Raw genomic sequence first — 17,589 nt, forward strand, 5'->3', positions numbered from 1 at the left:
GGTAAGGATTTATTTACATAAATACCTGTTCTCCTACTCCATCGTGAGCTCCCATCACCCAGCCCTGATCAGGTAGTTGGAAGAAACTAACGTGCCCTCTACCGAGTGGAAGAATGCCTGTTTTTTTACTTCGTGTTGCTCCAGGCCGTGAGCTGATATGCATAGAGCGTTTTGAGAGCTCTTTTAGTTCTTGTGTTTAATAAAGTTACACCAAATGTATTTTGTGATTCTACTTCTTTAACTCTTATCCATATGATTATTAAGATTTGCTTTAAAAAACAGCTTTATTGAGGGATAATTTATACACTTTACGATTTGTTCATTTTACGTGTATAGTTGAATGGTTTTTAGCGAATTTACACAGTCCTACAGTCATCATGACACTCTAATTTTAGAACAGTTCTTTTTACCCTAAGAAGCTCCCAGTTGAGGTACTTGACAATATTGCTGGAACTGTCCGGAAACTTCTGTATGGTGAGTTGAAGTGGATGACCTCAAACTGTGTTACCGTTTTTTGCTCTCAGCTGTCAGGCACAGCAAGCTTAAGGGGGGCCTGGGTACTTAGTGGTGCTGTGTCCTGAAAGAAGAGTACACTCTGGCAACAAGGGAGAGTTTCATTTCAGGCCTGCTCTGCGCTGGCTGTCTGTGCTAGGTTCATTATGTTTATCACCTTATATGAGATTGCAGTCCCTTGGACTGCACGGAGATCCAACCAGTCGATCCTGAAGGGAATCAATCCTGAATATTCATTGGAAGGACTGATGCTGAAGCTGAAACTCCAAAACTTTGGCCACCTGATGTGAAGAGCTGACTCATTTGAAAAGACCCTGATGCTGGGAAAGATTGAAGGCAGGAAGAGAAGGGGATGACAGAGGATGAGATGGTTGGATGGCATCCCTGACTCGATGGACATGAGTTTGAGCAAGCTCCGGGAGTTGGTGATGGACAGGGAAGCTTGGCGTGCTGCAGTCCATGGGGTCACAAAGAGTCAGACACGACTGAGCGACTGAACTGAACTATATGAGATTACGGCATTACAGAAGGAGGAAGATTGGAGATGCTTCAGGCCAAACTCTTTTCTTACAGTGTCTCCTTTCTTTTACCTGGAAGAGTTGGCCACATCAGATACTTCTGTTGAAACGATCCCCCTAGGCTTTGAAGACACCACTTTGTCTGTTTAGAAGTTGGCAGTGTGTTCTCCTGTTATGACATGGTGTCAGTTCAAATTCACATCTTTCCTGGAAAAGTGAGTGCGGCAGCTCCAAAGTTGACCTCTGAGTTGAGAGTTCTGCAGAACAGGTTCTATGTGGGGGAAGCCTGGATGCATTTTCTTTCTTAAAAGTGTTTCTAGGAAAAAAACGCTCTCTTTGTCAGAATGCTATGTTAATTAAGACATAATGTTATTCAAGATAGAAAGCTTGAGATTCCTGTGCCTGGCATGCATGCAAACTTCTCTGTAACAAAACAGCATTTGTTTCTTTGTGAACTGATGGTATGCAGGAGTCCAGAGTTCATGTTCCAACTTCGGTGCTTAACTGTGATATGGCCTTGACTAAATCAGCGGATGTCTTAACTTTTCTGAGTTAATAATATCTTAAAACAGAGTGTAGAAGTATTAATAGTTTCTCTCTCCATAGTATATATATTTAGGCAACAGTCATGAAGTCCTTTAAAAATGAGGGTGTCCATGGAATTCCTTGGTAGTCCAGCATTTAGGACTCTGCTTCCACAGCAGAGGGCCAAGGTTCAAGCCCTGGTTGGGGAACTAAGATTCTGCATATTGCTTGGCTCCGCCAATAGAAAATAAAAATGCTGGTGCCCCTTTTTTCATTGTTGGTTACTTAAGATGACAGATAACATCAACTTTCTTTAAGGATGCATTTTACTCACAATTAGCTTCAGCAAGAGAAGAAATACGTGTGAAGATAGACTTAATATTTGCCTACATGTCACTTTATGGCATTCTCCTATAGGTTTTTTGATAGGAAAAAAATTATTTGATCTGTTAGGATTAGAAAGCTTAAGTAAGTTTGGTAGGCAGGATATTTCTTGTAACATATGCAATTTACTGAGAATGTATTTTGGGAGACATGGATTTCACCATAATTCCTTCCTTATTTGAAGGTCTCCAGGCCAGTAGTACATTTCGGGCAAGACTGATTTTAGCCGGGCTCGCTGAAAGTGTCTCCGGGGTTCCCTCAAGTGGTCCCTCTGGCCCCTCTGTATGCGCTCTTGCCGACGTTCAGTCAGGGCCGTTCTCACCCTCTGTGCCTGACCGTGCTTCTGTGCGGTGTGTTTCCCCCAAGGTCGCTCTTGCCTACTGCATGGCCCATACTCTGTCTGTGGAGTGTGTTTCTCTGTAAATAAATCCATCTCTTATCTATCAAAAAAAAAGTGTTCATTCAGGTTTTTCCATAAGAAGGTATGGCGAAACCCAATTGAAATTTTTGGCCAACCCAATATATAAAGTCTATAAAATAAACTGCTGTCTGTAGAAGTGGCGAGCAGCTCAGTGACTCCCCCCTCGCTTGTTTGGGCAACTTCTCTCCACTCTCCGTGGCCTGCATCCTCAGTCACCATGGATGTTTTGTTTTTCTCTTTCACAGATGACACGGCTGGTCCTGCCTGGCATGGTGGAAAGGTGAGTCATAAGCTCACACACAAACACTCAAGCTCATGATTATTTATAGGGAGAATCCTTTCTTTGAAAATTTCATTAAAGTGACTAATGAACCTCTCCCCTATGTCTTGGTGACAGAGTAATGTGCCAGGCAAGTCACACGGTAGGGCGTGAGTCATCCGGTGGTGGAGGCCTTTTCCCCTGGATTCCCTTTTTATTTCCCTCACCAGGGTGGTGGTGGTTCCTTTACATCAGGATTAAAAAGCCTGCCTGAGTCACCATCACTAACTCAATTGCCTGCTCTTCTGAGGGGGTGGATAGAGTTCCTGGGATATTCCCGGGAATGCCTCCTTAAAGCGGTATGCTGTCAGAGCCCAGCTCAGTGGAGTTTCGTGAAGTGAGACCCCCCCATCCTCTAGCTTTTCGTTATGGGAGAAAGGATGTATGAGGAACTTAGGCATGTTATAAAGTGATCTTAAGGGGTCAACTTCCCTTACTCCTGCCCATGGAGGAAAAAGGCTGTGTCCTCTAGCTTCAGCTGTATTTGTATTGGGTTCCACTAGGATTTGCTAGATGTCTTCATTTCTCTCGAGAAATGTGTTGCTACGTCCTTACGTTAGGAATAGCAGGAAGTATAAGATGGGAATTAAATTCTGTTCCTCCCTTGGAGAAGTCTGAGTGATGGCTAAGCTTTCAAAGCAAACCTGTGGCAAAGGGATGGGCTTGCTTGGTCATTTGCTAAATTTAGGGTTTCACAGTCATCCTTGCTGTGCAAAGTGGCTTTGAGTTTGGGAGAGATCCACAGGAATCACAGCTTTGCAAAGAGCCAGGGACCCTACTTCCATGAAGGAGTCTACATGACCAGCTTCAGGCAAGGATTTACAGCTTATGTTTATCGATTACGTATTCTTTGCCAGGTGTCAGACTGAGAACCTGATAAGTGTTTGCTTATATAACTTTGATAGCCTCCCACCATTGTACAGATGAGGAAACTGAAGTTCGGAATCCATTTTGGTTGGTAGCTACTTTTTAGTAAGGCTCTTTGTTTGTAATTGCATTTTATGTGTGATTTTTAATGTCTCAATTGCTTTATTTTAGTAAAATTTCCCTTTAAAACCTTTTAACTACTTACTGATGGTTGAGCGTGCCCCTCATGGTGATGATATGAGAGTGAAGATTGTCAAACCAGATCAGAATCCTGAAAGATTATAGAGAATTAGGGCAGACAGAGTAGAACTCAAGACAAATGAAATTTGGGTCATCAGCTTAATTCTAGTTTGCCTATCTACAAGTGACACAGTATAAATTCAGGGTAGTATTCTACCCATTAAAAAAGAAATACTTAACATTCCACAGAGGAATTTTTAAGTGTGTTGTTAAAAACCATATCCAAAGAGATACTGGTTATGACAAATCAGACTTGAAGGATCATGGAATTTCAGTACTTTAATTGAAACCAGTCCCCTCTCATTTGACATAAAAAGTGAGATCCAAAGAACCTGAGTGCCATGAAGCTACATAATTAGTTAATACATGATACAAAGTGCTCACACGTCTCTGTAGACCTAGGAGCCACCATCACAGTTGTAGCTGAAGTCTTAGATAAAGAATGCAAAGGAAAGGATCCATCCATTTCACTGAGTAAAGTTTATCCTATGGAAGATTAATTGGATCCTTGTCTTTAAGAAGTCAAACTGATTTTACACCGAGGTTGTGAAATGATCTGGTGGAAAGCGAACACGGGCTGAAGAACTAGTCAGAAATGTAAGGGGGTTTTATGAACTGGTACTCTGGGGATAGGAGAAGGAACAGGTCTGTCTGAATTAAAGGAGTTACTTGCATTAGTCAAGGCAGGCTAACTGCTCTAACAGACCACCCCAGAATCTCAATGACTTAAAATTCTAAAGGTTGATCCTCCCCTCACATCACAGTCCAGTGTGGGTCAGTGGTCAGGACTCTGCTCTACACAGTCAATCCAGGGATCTCAGGCTCCTTCCATCTGGAGTTCAGGGGGGACTACTCTTCCCTTGGGTTTCCCTGGTGGCTCAGACGGTAAATAATCTGCCTGCAATGCAGGAGACCAAGGTTAGATCCCTGGGTGGGGAAGATCCCCTGGAGGAGGGCATGGCAGTCCACTCCAGTATTCTTGCCCAGAGAATCCCATGGACAGAGGAGCCTGGCGGGGTACAGTCCATGGAGTCACATAGAGTTGAACACAACTGAGCAACTAAGCACGGCATGGTACTCTTTCCATAGGCCTTGCAGTTCTCTGCAGAAATATCTGCACCCAGCCAGCAAATGAGGGAAGAAACAGTAAGGATGATTTTATGGAGGGTTTCATGGGTCAGGCCTGCAAGTGGTGTCCCTGACTTCTGCCATCATTCCATGGTCTAGAACTCAGTCACAGGCTACAGCTAACTGCAGGGGAGACCAGAAGCGTTGTCAGCTGTGTGCCCAAGAGGGAAGAAAGACTCCAAGTTCACAGATCATCTCAAAGCCTTCTTACTTACACATTATAAGTGATTTGATCATAGCCTGCCCTGTGAGCCATCCCCAAATGATCTATTTCCTATGGTTGGTTGCTGTAGGTTTTGTATCTCCATTGAAGAAAAGCAGAGTTCTTTGTTGTGGTAGGTTTTTTTTTTTTTCCTTTCACTGATTCTACTTCTGATGTATGTGGCTTCCCACAGTCTCTAGAACTATAACCTAGGGCCAACTGACTATCACCAAACAAGTCTCTATAATCAAACTAAGGTATTATTATTACCATAGAAGTAGAAAGTACATAATTATGTTATGGAGGAAACTTGCTCTTTCCACTTCCCTGGAATTATAAACATTGTGTACAGCTGGAGCCAGGAGGTGGTTGCCATAACAACCATGGAAAGCTAAAAATAGCCCCTTTCATACTGTATTACTTAAGGTGGAATTATGACATGTTATGGTGTTTTAGGGCAGGCAGTTCTCTTTCATATGGGAAATGTTTGCAAACTTTCTTCAACAAAGCAATATTTGTATAATGTATTTGGATCGCTGGTTCTGATTATATACCTGACCCCTGTGATCCAGGATTCTTTTCTGACATGGAACTCTGTTTTGATATGTTTCTCAGTCTTTTTGAGAACCTGTCAGAGAACTGTCTGTACCAATATTCAGTTTTACATTTCAGCTTTAAAAATAAAAGAGTAATGACCCTCCAAGAGCAGACTTTAGTACTCCCTGATAAGAAGTGAAAAGATGAAGAACCGGGAGATAGTCTTTTTTGCACAGCCCTCCTTTTTCTGCCATCACTCTCTGTATCCTGTAAGCTGTCCGCATTAGGACCAACCCTGTGTTCCAGTGCTTCTTAGCAATATGTAAGCCTCCCTCCTCACCTGCAGCGTGGAGCAATGATGAGAGTCCCAAGGAAGGTGGAAATCAGAGACTTATTTCATGGGAGACCTGCACTTCCTCCATCACAATACTGTTTAAGAGCTGTGCACAAGGATACTACAGCTATCTGATAGAATCGTGGGGCGTGTGTGGAAGAGAAGAGGCTTGGTAACTCTTTCATGCAAGTGATCATTAAGGAGTTTTCCAATTGGGAATTTTGCTCAACTTAGGAAATTCTAGCAAGCACAATGATAGAAGGCTATAAGTGCAAGGCACTAAATTTCATAGGGTTATATGTGTTTAATGTCTGGCTTGTGGGAGGGCTAGTCATTGAAGAGAATATTTTTAGATGAAAAAGTGCTTCCTTATCAGCAGTGGTGGTTTCCGCTTTGTCTTTGCAGTATTTTAATTCTAGTAGATCCTCAATAACTTACGCCACTGAGACACCATCGTGTGGCTGTTAGCAAGTAAGCAGCATGATGAATTAAGAAGGTTGTATCACAGAAAATATTACTGGACTTGTTTATTTGGATATTTGTCATAACGGACTGGAAATGTTCAGAAATATGAGCATCAGGAGTCTTCACTACAGAACTTCGGCAAATATTCTTAATGTACCTTCCAATCTTAGAATTGTTCCCCAAGTCCCTGGAAAATGAGAGATTAGCCAGGGTTTGGTTTTATGTTTGTTTCTGTGTGCAATTAAGCGCAGCCCATTTTGTCCTTCTGCTTGATATAACAGAGTTGTCATGAGTCTGGCTGTGCCATGGAAACTAGTTTGACGTCACTAATTCTGCTTAGATGGGGGATTAGCACTAGATAGAGTAGTTGATTTTAGAGGCTGGTCCTTTGTATGTCTCAGTCCCAAATGTTCATCCCCATCTCTACGTAAAGAATAGATACTGTATACAGTACAGAGAGTAAGACAGCTCTGCAAAGGTGTTATTTGTGATCCAGACAATCCTTGGAGAGAAAGAGAGACTTGAGTGTGAGAGGGTTTTTGCGAGACAAACAAATAACGTGTGCTGCTTTGCAGCACAGTGTTTTTGTGGAAAGGGTTTTTTTTTTTTTTCTCTGCTGTCATTTTGGTCCAATGATAAATGCTGTCCATTTCGTGTTTACTTAGATCTAGTTCATTCTCTCTTTATACTTTTTAATGCATTTTAGAGTGCAGATATTGTGTTTTGAATAAAGTATCTTTCAATTCCAACATTTCACTTAAGTCAAACTAACTCTACCCCCTGGAAGTTTTTAAATTAAGGTAGAATATTTGAGAAACAAAAATCTCACTTGCCTCAAGGAGTAAACAATTCAAAGCACATGCTTGCATAATTGTGGCAGACTATATTTGACTATTGGTCTGTGTTAATTTTGCAAGCAGGAACAAGGTTTTTATTATCTTGCAATGAACTTTCCTGTATTGAAATCATCGCTTTGGTGAGTGGCATTTTAGGAATCTGTTTTGGTGAGGTCAAGATTTCCTTTAAAAAAATTTTTTTTTAATATTCATTTATTTGGCTGCATGGGTCTTAGTTGCAGCACACAGGATCTCCAGTCTTCATGGCAGCATGTGGGATCTAGTTCCCTGGGCAGGAATTGAACCCCAGGCTCCCTGCATTAGGAGCTCATAGTCTTAGCCACTGGACCATGGGCAAGTCCTTGAAAATGTTTTTAATAAATTTTAAGCTTTAACTTTTGGAAGACTTTTCAATTGTATTTCACTTGTGAGAAAGGAAAGAAACGGAATGGAAGACTTTTGTTCGAGGGCACATGCCGCCCTTTTAGCCAAATTGAGTATTGTATTATCTAGCCCAGAATCCCACTGATTAAACCATCAGTGATCAGCTACAGTGAAAAAGATCATCTTCTACAACTGCTTGAGAATGGGTTTTCTTCACTTGCTGTGACGAGTGAGGATATAGTAATTCCTGGTTATATGAGAAAATGTTAAAACACCACCTAAACTTACTTGGGTGCTTGGGGCTCAGGACAGGGTTCTAAGATTTGGGCTTATTCTCAGAAAGCAGACTGCATTGCAGGAGATAGCTTCTACTTGACTGGGATCTGCTTTTAGCTTAAAGGTAACACATTCCAATAAATTATAAATATATTTCACTCTCTTTATATTATAGATTTGTTGAGATATATTTCACATGTCCTAAAATCCACTCATTTAAAGTATACAATTTGGTGGTTTCTAGTATATTTACCCGGAGAAGGCAATGGCAAGCCACTCCAGTACTCTTGCCTAGAAAATCCCATGGATGGAGGAGCCTGGTAGGCTGCAGTCCGTGGGGTCACTAAGGGTCGGACACGACTGAGCGACTTCACTTTCACACATTGGAGAAGGAAATGGCAACCCACTCCAGTGTTCTTGCCTGGAGAATCCCAGGGAAGGGGGAGCCTGGTAGGCTTCCGTCTATGGGGTCACACAGAGTCAGACACGACTGAAGTGACTTAGCAGCAGCAGCAGTATATTTACCGGAGAAGGCAATGGCACCCCACTCCAGTACTCTTGCCTGGAAAATCCCATGGATGGAAGAGCCTGGTAGGCTGCAGTCCATGAGGTCACTAAGAGTCAGACACGACTGAGCGACTTCACTTTCACTGTTCACTTTCATGCACTGGAGAAGGAAAGGGCAACCCACTCCAGTGTTCTTGCCTGTAGAATCCCAGGGACGGGGCATTAGGAGGCCGTCTGTGGAGTCACACAGAGTCGGACACGACTGAAGCGACTTAGCAGCAGCAGCAGCAGTATATTTACAGAGTGTATCACCACAGTCTAATTTCAGAACATTTTTAACACCCTAAAAAGACAAAGATATTTAAACATCATAAATTAATACTGTATTAAAAGTCTCAGTAACAAAGGTGGTTTTTAACCCCTTTTAATCAAAGGAATTTCTCACAAATATAGATGAAATGAAATTACTAGATAACTAATTGCTAACTCGCCTGTTTTTACCTCAGAATAATTGGGTTCTGTCCTGATAGACATTCTTACTCTAAAAATTTAAAAAGAAAAGCCTTTTCTGTCTGTGTGAGAGACACAGGCAGAACCCACAAGAATGGTATAATTAATACGTTGACCAAATATTTCGGACTTTCTTCAGAAAATTCAAGATTTGATTTCTATGTGCAACCTATTAATTGAGTCACCACTTAGGAAAGTGTATATTACTGATAAAGGCTTCAGTTCAAAAAACAGAAGCGAAAAAACCACTTATTTTCAGTGACTCATTAAGTGGAGAGTCCCGACTTCCATTTGATGGTTGAAGTGGCATCTCGCTTAGAGGCTGGCAGTTGGACTGAGTGACCTTTGGGGATTATTTCTTCTCAGATTTATGTCTAAAATGACTTAGAAGCCATTTGAACTTGTTTCTTTTATTATTTTGCATAAGAAGGGCCTATATAGTCCTTTAAAAAAAAAAAGGCCTTGGGAAGTAAATTCAAGCCACGAATAATGAGAAAGTCAGAGCTTCCCTGAACTGTACATGGAACAACCGACTGGTTCCAAATAGGAAAAGGAGTGCATCAAGGCTGTATATTGTCACCTTGCTTATTTAACTTATATGCAGAGTACATCATGAGGAACGCTGGGCTGGAAGAAGCACAAGCTGGAATCAAGATTGCTGGGAGAAATATCAATAATCTCAGATATGCAGATGACACTACCCTTATGGCAGAAAGTGAAGAGGAGCTCAAAAGCCTCTTGATGAAAGTGAAAGAGGAGAGTGAAAAGGTTGGCTTGAAGCTCAACATTCAGAAAACAAAGATCATGGCATCTGGTCCCATCACTTCATGGGAAATAGATGGAAAAACAGTGGAAACAGTGTCAGACTTTATTTTTTGGGGCTCCAAAATCACTGCAGATGCTGATTGCAGCCATGAAATTAAAAGACACTTACTTCTTGGAAGGAAAGTTATGACCAACCTTGATAATATATTAAAAAGCAGAGACATTACTTTGCCAACAAAGGTCCGTCTAGTCAAGGCAATGGTTTTTCCCGTGGTCATGTATGGATGTGAGAGTTGGATTTTGAAGAAAGCTGAGCACCGAAGAATTGATGCTTTTGAACTGTGGTGTTGGAGAAGACTCTTGAGAGTCCCTTGTACCACAAGGAGATCCAAACAGTCCATTCTAAGGGAGATCGATCCTGGGTGTTCATTGGAAGGACTGATGCTAAAGCTGAAACTGCAATACTTTGGCCACCTCATGCGACGAGTTGACTCACTGGAAAAGACTGATGCTGGGAAAGGTTGGGGGCAGGAGGAGAAGGGGACGACCGAGAATGAAATGGCTGGATGGCATCACCGACTCTGTGGACATGGGTTTGAGTGAACTCCAGGAGTTGGTGTTGGACAGGGAGGCCTGGCGTGCTGTGATTCATGGGGTCGCGGAGAGTCGGACACGACTGAGTGACTGAACTGAACTGAACTGAACTGAAGAGCTTCCCTGATAGCTCAGTTGGTAAAGAATCCGTCTGCAATGCAGGAGACCCCGGTTCTATTCCTGAGTAGGAAAGATCCCCTGGAGAAGGGATAGGCTACTCACTCCAGTATTCTGGGGCTTCCCTTGTGGCTCAGCTGGTAAAGAACCCACCCGCAATGAGGGAGACCTGGGTTCGATCTCTGGGCTGGGAAGATCCCCTGGAAAAGGGAAAGGCTACCTACTCCAGTATTCTGGCCCGGAGAATTCCATGGACGGTATAGTCCATGGGGTCGCAAAGAGTTGGACAAGACTGAGCAACTTTCATCTTCACGTTGAAAGAAAGGCTTCCCAGGTAGTGCAGTGGTAAAAAAATCCATCTGCCAACTCAAGAGATGCAAGAGACCCGGGTTTGATCCCTGGGTAGGGAAGATCCCCTGTGAAGGAAATAGCAACCCACTCCAGTATTCTTGCCTGGAGAATCCCATGGACAGAGGAGCCTGGTGGGCTACAGTCCATGGGGTCACACAGAGTTGGACACAGCTGAGCAACTGAGCATGAAAGATGAAGGAAAGGAACCTGATCTAGAGGGCAGGGGACAGGTAGGGTCAGGTTGAAGCAGCTGAATAAGGGGACCAACTCCGCTGAGAAGAATGGGTTTGAGGACCAAAAGTTGGTTGTTAATTCTGTCTAAAATTCCTAAAACCCTAATTTCACACTTTACCCAAGCCATACACAACTGCTAACAACATGTGTATTTGCAGCATTGCTTTTCTCAAACTAATTTTTACTGATTTGTAGAACGAGTCATTCCTGGTAACTTTCTAACTCTGAAATCTCACTAGTTTCTGAAAGTTACAGTAGAAATTGAGCTTTGCCTGTTGGCAAAAGAGTATGATTTGGTGCACTATGGAGTAGCATGGCTTTAGTGTCAGCTCTTCATTTAGCACCTGAATGCCTGCCACCGGGGGAAGGTAAGAAGGTGGGGCCTAACTCTTCATTCATGTAAGTACCTGTTACATGCTTGCCACAGGCAGAGTATTTTGAGGAGAAGTATAAGTTAAGAGCTATGATGTCCAGAAGCTGATGGGTTTTATGAGGGATAAAAATGTTGATAATCATAGAGTGATTAAATGCTTCAGCACGATAGTATGTGATAATGTGCCAAATTAATGCCAGGAGTATGAGAGTGTTTTTAAGAGTGATAATTCTTGGTGCTATGGCCAGAGAAGACCTCAGAGGATAGAAATCAAGTCGAGAAGACTGCAGATCTAATCCAGTCATGCCCCAGATTACTGAGACTGAGAAGTGAGCTGATCTAATCCGGTCATGCCCCAGATTACTGAGACTGAGAAGCAAGCTGACTGCAAAGAAGAGCTGTTTTTAGTTGATTGAGTTATGCCTCACTCACTGAGCAAGCACAGCACATGCTGATGAAGGTCGAAGAGAGAGCTGGGTTAGAGAAACAGCCAAGTTATTCTATTTCAAATAGGTTTATATATCTCAGTCTGTAACTTACAGTTGTATATTTGATTTCACTGTTTACTCGCATCTTCGTTTTTTAGATCTAAAGGGGTGATTCTGAACATCTCCTCTGCCAGTGGCATGTACCCAACTCCACTGCTGACCATCTACTCTGCAACCAAGGTAAACAATTTTTTAGTAAATGGTGTCAGAAGAGGAATAAAGAATAGTTTTCAGTTTGAAAAATAAGAGATGGACTTTCTTGAAGTTCTATCTTTAGCCATTTTCAAATGGACTGAGAAGAAAAGGAAAATAGCCAACCCTAGTTTCAGAAGAGCCGGAGCTGGAGATAGACTGATTGGTATCAACTTTACAGCCGAACCGAGGCACCAAGATCTCAGATCCACAGATGATTTTTTTTTCCTCACAGTTCACTGGTTTTAAAATTGGTATTTGTACTTTCCAATAGAGAGTTGGTCTGGGCCAGTTAGCTCAGCTGATCAGAACATGGTGTTAATGAGTCTAAGACTGGGGATTTGGTTCATGAATGACTCAGCATACAGCTCAAGTGCCAAATCCGCAGAACTGAATAGGATTGCAGCTAGTCAGCACATAGGTAAGCACAGCAGACGTAAGATGGAAGGGGAAACTGTGGATGTTTGGCAACATTGTTCAAAATTCATAGGTGTTTACTGCCACTTCTGGAGTGAGATAAGAATTTCCAGAGCTCTCTGTAAGACTCCATAATTCCATACCACATCACCATTCACCTCTTCACACTGCTACCAAGACAGTGATTTAGAATGCATTTTATACTGCCTGCAGGTCAATAGCATTATTCTCAAATACATTGTTGAAGCATAGGATACATCTCTGAAGTAAAGGTAACCACTGAGACACTGCTTTTAGGGGAAAATGAGCAAAATAAAATGCACAGTAAGAACTTGCATTGTGCAGGGGGAGAAAAGGAGCAAAATACCTGCCCTCTTTTCCCTTGCCTTTTGGCCCCTGGAAAAACTGAAAAGCAATGTATTTTGAAAAAGCTTGGCCCCGCCCGCCACCCTGGAATCTACCTGCTTTCTATATCTCTGAAACATACAGTAGGCGTGTTTAAAATGAACACCATGTTTCTTAAAGTGATTGGTGAACTTCTTGCCTGTTTTGCTCCACAGACACAAGACTGTTAATATTGTTACAGGGACTCTAGTAGAGTCATCATTGATACATTTCAAGCCTGAGGTTGAGTCCACATTTGGAAAAATGGTATATTTTACAAATAGATTTAGAGTTGTTCTACTGGAAGAAGATGGGCTGTCACGTTCATCTCTGCACTTCTTGGATCTTGCCATCCCAAAGGACAAAGAGAATGCTTGCTCTTTTCTTCTCTTTACTGACAACAAAATCCCCGTAGAACAGACTTGAATAGAATTCGTACCGTGTTTCTGTTCGAATGGCAGGTGGGGAAGAGGAATGTATCCTTTGTTATATAATAAGAGGTTTTTTCTTGGAAAGTAATTTTCTGAAAACAGAAAAGATAAGAGCCTTTTCCAGTTCAATCAGAATTTGATTTAGATATTATATTTGGTGAAAGAATACTTAATTAAGTGGCAGATAAAGAAAACGTGAGGTTTTGAGGGTTGTTTTTTTTTTTTAAGGTCTCGTCTTCATTTGAAGTGAAAAGAATGATTAGAAACTATAGTGTTAAATGGTTAGTTGATTATTTTTGTTTCCGTGGCTACAGATCAGGCCGATGGATGTAATCTGTGTGTTCTCACCCCCACCCGCTCCCAGGCTTTTGTAGATTTCTTCTCTCAATGCCTCCATGAGGAATATAAGAGCAAGGGCATCTTCGTGCAGGTGAGCAGAGTTCGTTTCGGTTAAGTATCCCTGTTTTGTGTGGTTTCCACAGCAACTGTTGCTGTCTTGGCAACGAAAGAAAATCATATTCCCAAGTAAGTGAATGTGACGTTAGCACACCACTAAAGACATGGTTTCTTTTCCTTTATGCCCTTAAGTCTAGATTTTAAACAGTTATTCTCTAGAATTTTAAAGCAATGACCCCTGAAGTAGAACTATGAAGCATAAACAGTTGGTGCATAGTAATTGTAAGTGCTTATGATTTTATTTTGATTAGACCATCCGTATCTCTTAGCTGCCAAGTATGCAAGGAGTGCCACAGTTTGTTAATGATAGGAGAGGAAAGTGCTGTATAAAGCTAACTTTTACTAAAGTGGGCATGACTGCCTTTACCAGGTTGATATAGGTGTGGTAGTGATTTTTTTACTTTTTTTAAATTGTGGTAAAATATACACCATAAACACCATTTCTGTCGCTTTTAAGTATTCAGTTCAGTGCCATTAAGTGCATTCACGTTGTCTACAGCCATCACTACCGTCCATCTCCAGGATTTTTTGCAGTTGTCCAAAACTGAAACTCTGTGTCCTTTAAACAGTCACTTTCCATTTACCCTCCCTCAGCCTCTGACAACCACCATTCTACTTCTTGTCTCTGAGTTTGACTACACCAGGTACTTCATAGGAGTGGAATCCTACAGTATTTGTCTTTTTGTGACCGGCTTATTTCACTTAACATGATGTCTTCAGGGTTCATCCATGTTACAGCGTGTGTCCGAATTTCCTTTTTAAGGCTTAATGTAATTCTGTTACTGGTATATGTCACATGTGTTTATCCATTCACCTGTTGGGTGGTCATTGGGTCGCTTCCACCTCTTGGCTACTGTGAATAATGCTGCTTTGAACATGGGTTTACACCCATCTTTTTGAGACCCTACTTTCAGTTCTTTTGGATATGTACGCAGATGGAATTGCTGGATCATATGATAATTCTTTTTTGGAAGAATCACCTTCCTGTTTTCCACAGTATAATAGCTGCCATATTTTATATTCCTACCAGCAATGCATAAGGGTTCCAATTTCTCCACATCCTCACCAATATTTGGTATTTTATTTTCATTTGTTTTTAATAATAGCCATTCTTATGAGCGCGTCCCAGGTGGCACTGTGGTAAGGAATCTGCCTGCCAATGCAGGAGACCCAAGGGACATGGGTTCGATCCCTGGGCCTGGAAGATCCTCTGGTTGAGGAAATGGCAACTCGGTCCAGTACTATTGCCTGGAGAATTCCATGGACAGAGGAGCCTGGTGGGCTATAGTCCATGGGGTCGCAGATTCAGACATGACCGAGTGACTGATCTGAGCTGATGCTTTTGCTTATGGAGTGGTATCACATTGTGGTTTTGATTTTGATTTGCATTTCCTTAAGGATTAATGATGTTGAGCATCTTTTCAAGTGTGTACCGGCCATTTGTCTGTTTTCTTTGGAGAAGTATCTGTTCAAGTTCTCCACCCATTTTTTCATTGGATTGTTTGCTTTTTTGTTTTTGAATTGTAGGAGTTCTAGATATATTCTGGACATTACCCTTTACTAGATATATGATTTACGAACATTTTCTCCCAGAATGTGGGTTACCTTTTCAATCTATGGGTAGTCTCCTTTGATGCTCAAAAGTTTTAAAGTTTGATGCAGTCCATTTTATTTTGTTGCTGTTACCTGTTCTCTTGGTAGTATAGCTAAGAAACCATTGCCAAATCAAATGTCATGAGGCTTTCCCCCTAGGTTTTTAAAAAAAAAATTATTGAAGCATAGTTGATTTTCCCCTCTATGTTTTCATCTAAGAGTTTTATAGTTTTAGCTCTAATATTTAGGCTTTTGATCATTTTGACTTAATTTTTAGAGAGACCTTTGATTTTATTATGTAGATAATAGATACAATGCTGTGAAAATACAATACAAAATGAATCCAGTGAAGGGGCTTTTACGGGCATCAGTCTCAGATCAGCTATTACTCAACACAAAGAAATGATGACTCACAGTATTTCCATGGTTAGGCACATTTTTATCAGTGTCTCGGGAGAGACTGCAATCCTTATCTCTTTCCTGCTCCTGCCCATGACCTGCGCCCACCTCTTCACACGTCCAGTATTCATTATGGTTTCCATTCTGTGAGCCCAGTATTTTCCTTTTTGCACCCTGAAGCCCCAGATGATCAATCACAATACAAATAGCTAATGTTAGAGGGAATACTTTTCAGGCATCGTGCTAGGCACTTCATTTGTTTCTGTGTGTTTCATGGCATCTCCTAATGATCTTAGTCACTCATTCGTGTTTGACTCTTTGTGACCCTACAGACTGGAGTCTGCCCGGCTCCTCTGTCCATGGAATTCTCCAGGCAGAAGTACTAGAGTGTGTTGCCATGCCCTCCTCCAGGGGGTCTGCCTCACCCAGGGATTGAACCCACATCTCTTATGTCTCCTGCATTGCAGGAAGGTTCTTTACCACTAGCACCACCTGGGAAGCCCACTGAACATGTCTTGGATCCATCTGGTCAGGCAGGAGGTGCTGGATGGTTTAGTTCCATTTCCTCCCTTATATCTTTAGGGTAAATATTTCCTCATCTTCCAGGGTCAGTTTAGAGCCTGTTCCTCTAAATGTCTCCCCCAAGGGATCCTTTGAAAGGATCCGTATCATATCCCTTTGGTGTTACTCCAGTCTGCAGCTCCCCACGAATACAGCGTACCCTGGGAGGTCAGGGTTTTCAAGATCCCTGAATTTTATATGGAGCTACTATATGCTCCTCGCTTCCCCATCTCTTGACATCGGTTATTTTAATGCTAATAGTCTGAACCTGCTACACAGAATGTGTTGTGTTTTGGTAACAGGAGATCAGTAAAGCACTCAGGGAGGTCAGCCCTCACGTGCCACACTGTGGCATGCCATCTTCCCATTCTGATCAATCACTTATATTCAAGCTAATAACTCAGAATTTTTAACTAATAATTTTTAAACACTATGGAGACCCAGTAGGAATCTTAGAGGTCCATTGGTGAGTGACCTGGAGGCAGTGTGACCAGAAGCTGCCAAGTGTTTCAGTGACAAAAGGGAGTCTTAGGCCTTGTAAGTGCAGATGAGCAATTTCCAAAATTCCATGAACAGACAAGGCTGTTTCTTCTCTCATTTCCAGGTCTGATTTCCCTCAAAGATCTTTTCTGCATATTCTCTGCCCGTTGATCTGTGGTGACCAGCAGCTACTATAGAAACACATTAGCATTTGTTTCGGAAATATTTTACTTTGATACGCGTTTCTTTTTCCTAAAGATGAATTATCAATGATGTGATTTCTTTGATCCCTGTGTTCCTTCATGGGCAGTCACTCAAAGTTTAGACTTAAAACCGCAGTGTTTGTAAGGAAAAGTAGTCATTTCTGCATGAACACATCAGAGAGCTGAAGCAAAAGAGACTCTCGTGTTCACTTTGACCAAAGGGTTTTGGAAAAAAAAAATCCTGTCTAAATGCAGCTCCATACAGAGTATTGGTTTTTCTCTGGTGGTGTGTGGTCTGCACAGTCTTTTGGGTGAGGAGTATTCATCAGCTGGTTTCCCTTCCACTCCTTCCCACATGCCGTTTCCTGGGTGATCTGATTCAAAACAACCGAGATGGGTAGCCTTCCTTCAGAGGCCTCCGGGGGCTGCCCATCAGTTCAGGATTGGATTCAGACCCCATGGAGCCATCGCCTCTGACCGCTCCATCATCTCACCCTAAATTCCAGCCAGAGCAGACCCTGTCCTGTCTGGCACACGCTGTGCCCTCAGCGGTGCCCGTGACTGGCTCCTCCTCTGCCAGCACGC

The 17,589-nt window shown here is 42.1% G+C and overlaps 1 protein-coding gene across 2 annotated transcripts in view; it reads left to right on the forward strand.

Moving 5' to 3' along the window:
- The window catches only part of HSD17B12 (hydroxysteroid 17-beta dehydrogenase 12), a 178,166-nt gene that overhangs the window by 148,689 nt on the left and 11,888 nt on the right, over positions 1–17,589 (forward strand). The window contains exons 7-9 of one of the 2 annotated variants that reach the window (XM_055423868.2): positions 2,607–2,641; positions 11,987–12,068; positions 13,677–13,742. In XM_055423868.2, the coding sequence (XP_055279843.1) occupies positions 2,607–2,641; positions 11,987–12,068; positions 13,677–13,742 (183 nt within the window). The remainder of the gene's footprint in view (positions 1–2,606; positions 2,642–11,986; positions 12,069–13,676; positions 13,743–17,589) is intronic. The other variant, XM_088843264.1, reaches the window with a different exon arrangement.

This window comes from Moschus berezovskii, chromosome 14 (assembly GCF_049115385.1).
Source record: "Moschus berezovskii isolate FMDL1 chromosome 14, NW_MosBer_1.0, whole genome shotgun sequence".
NCBI lineage: Eukaryota > Metazoa > Chordata > Mammalia > Artiodactyla > Moschidae > Moschus > Moschus berezovskii.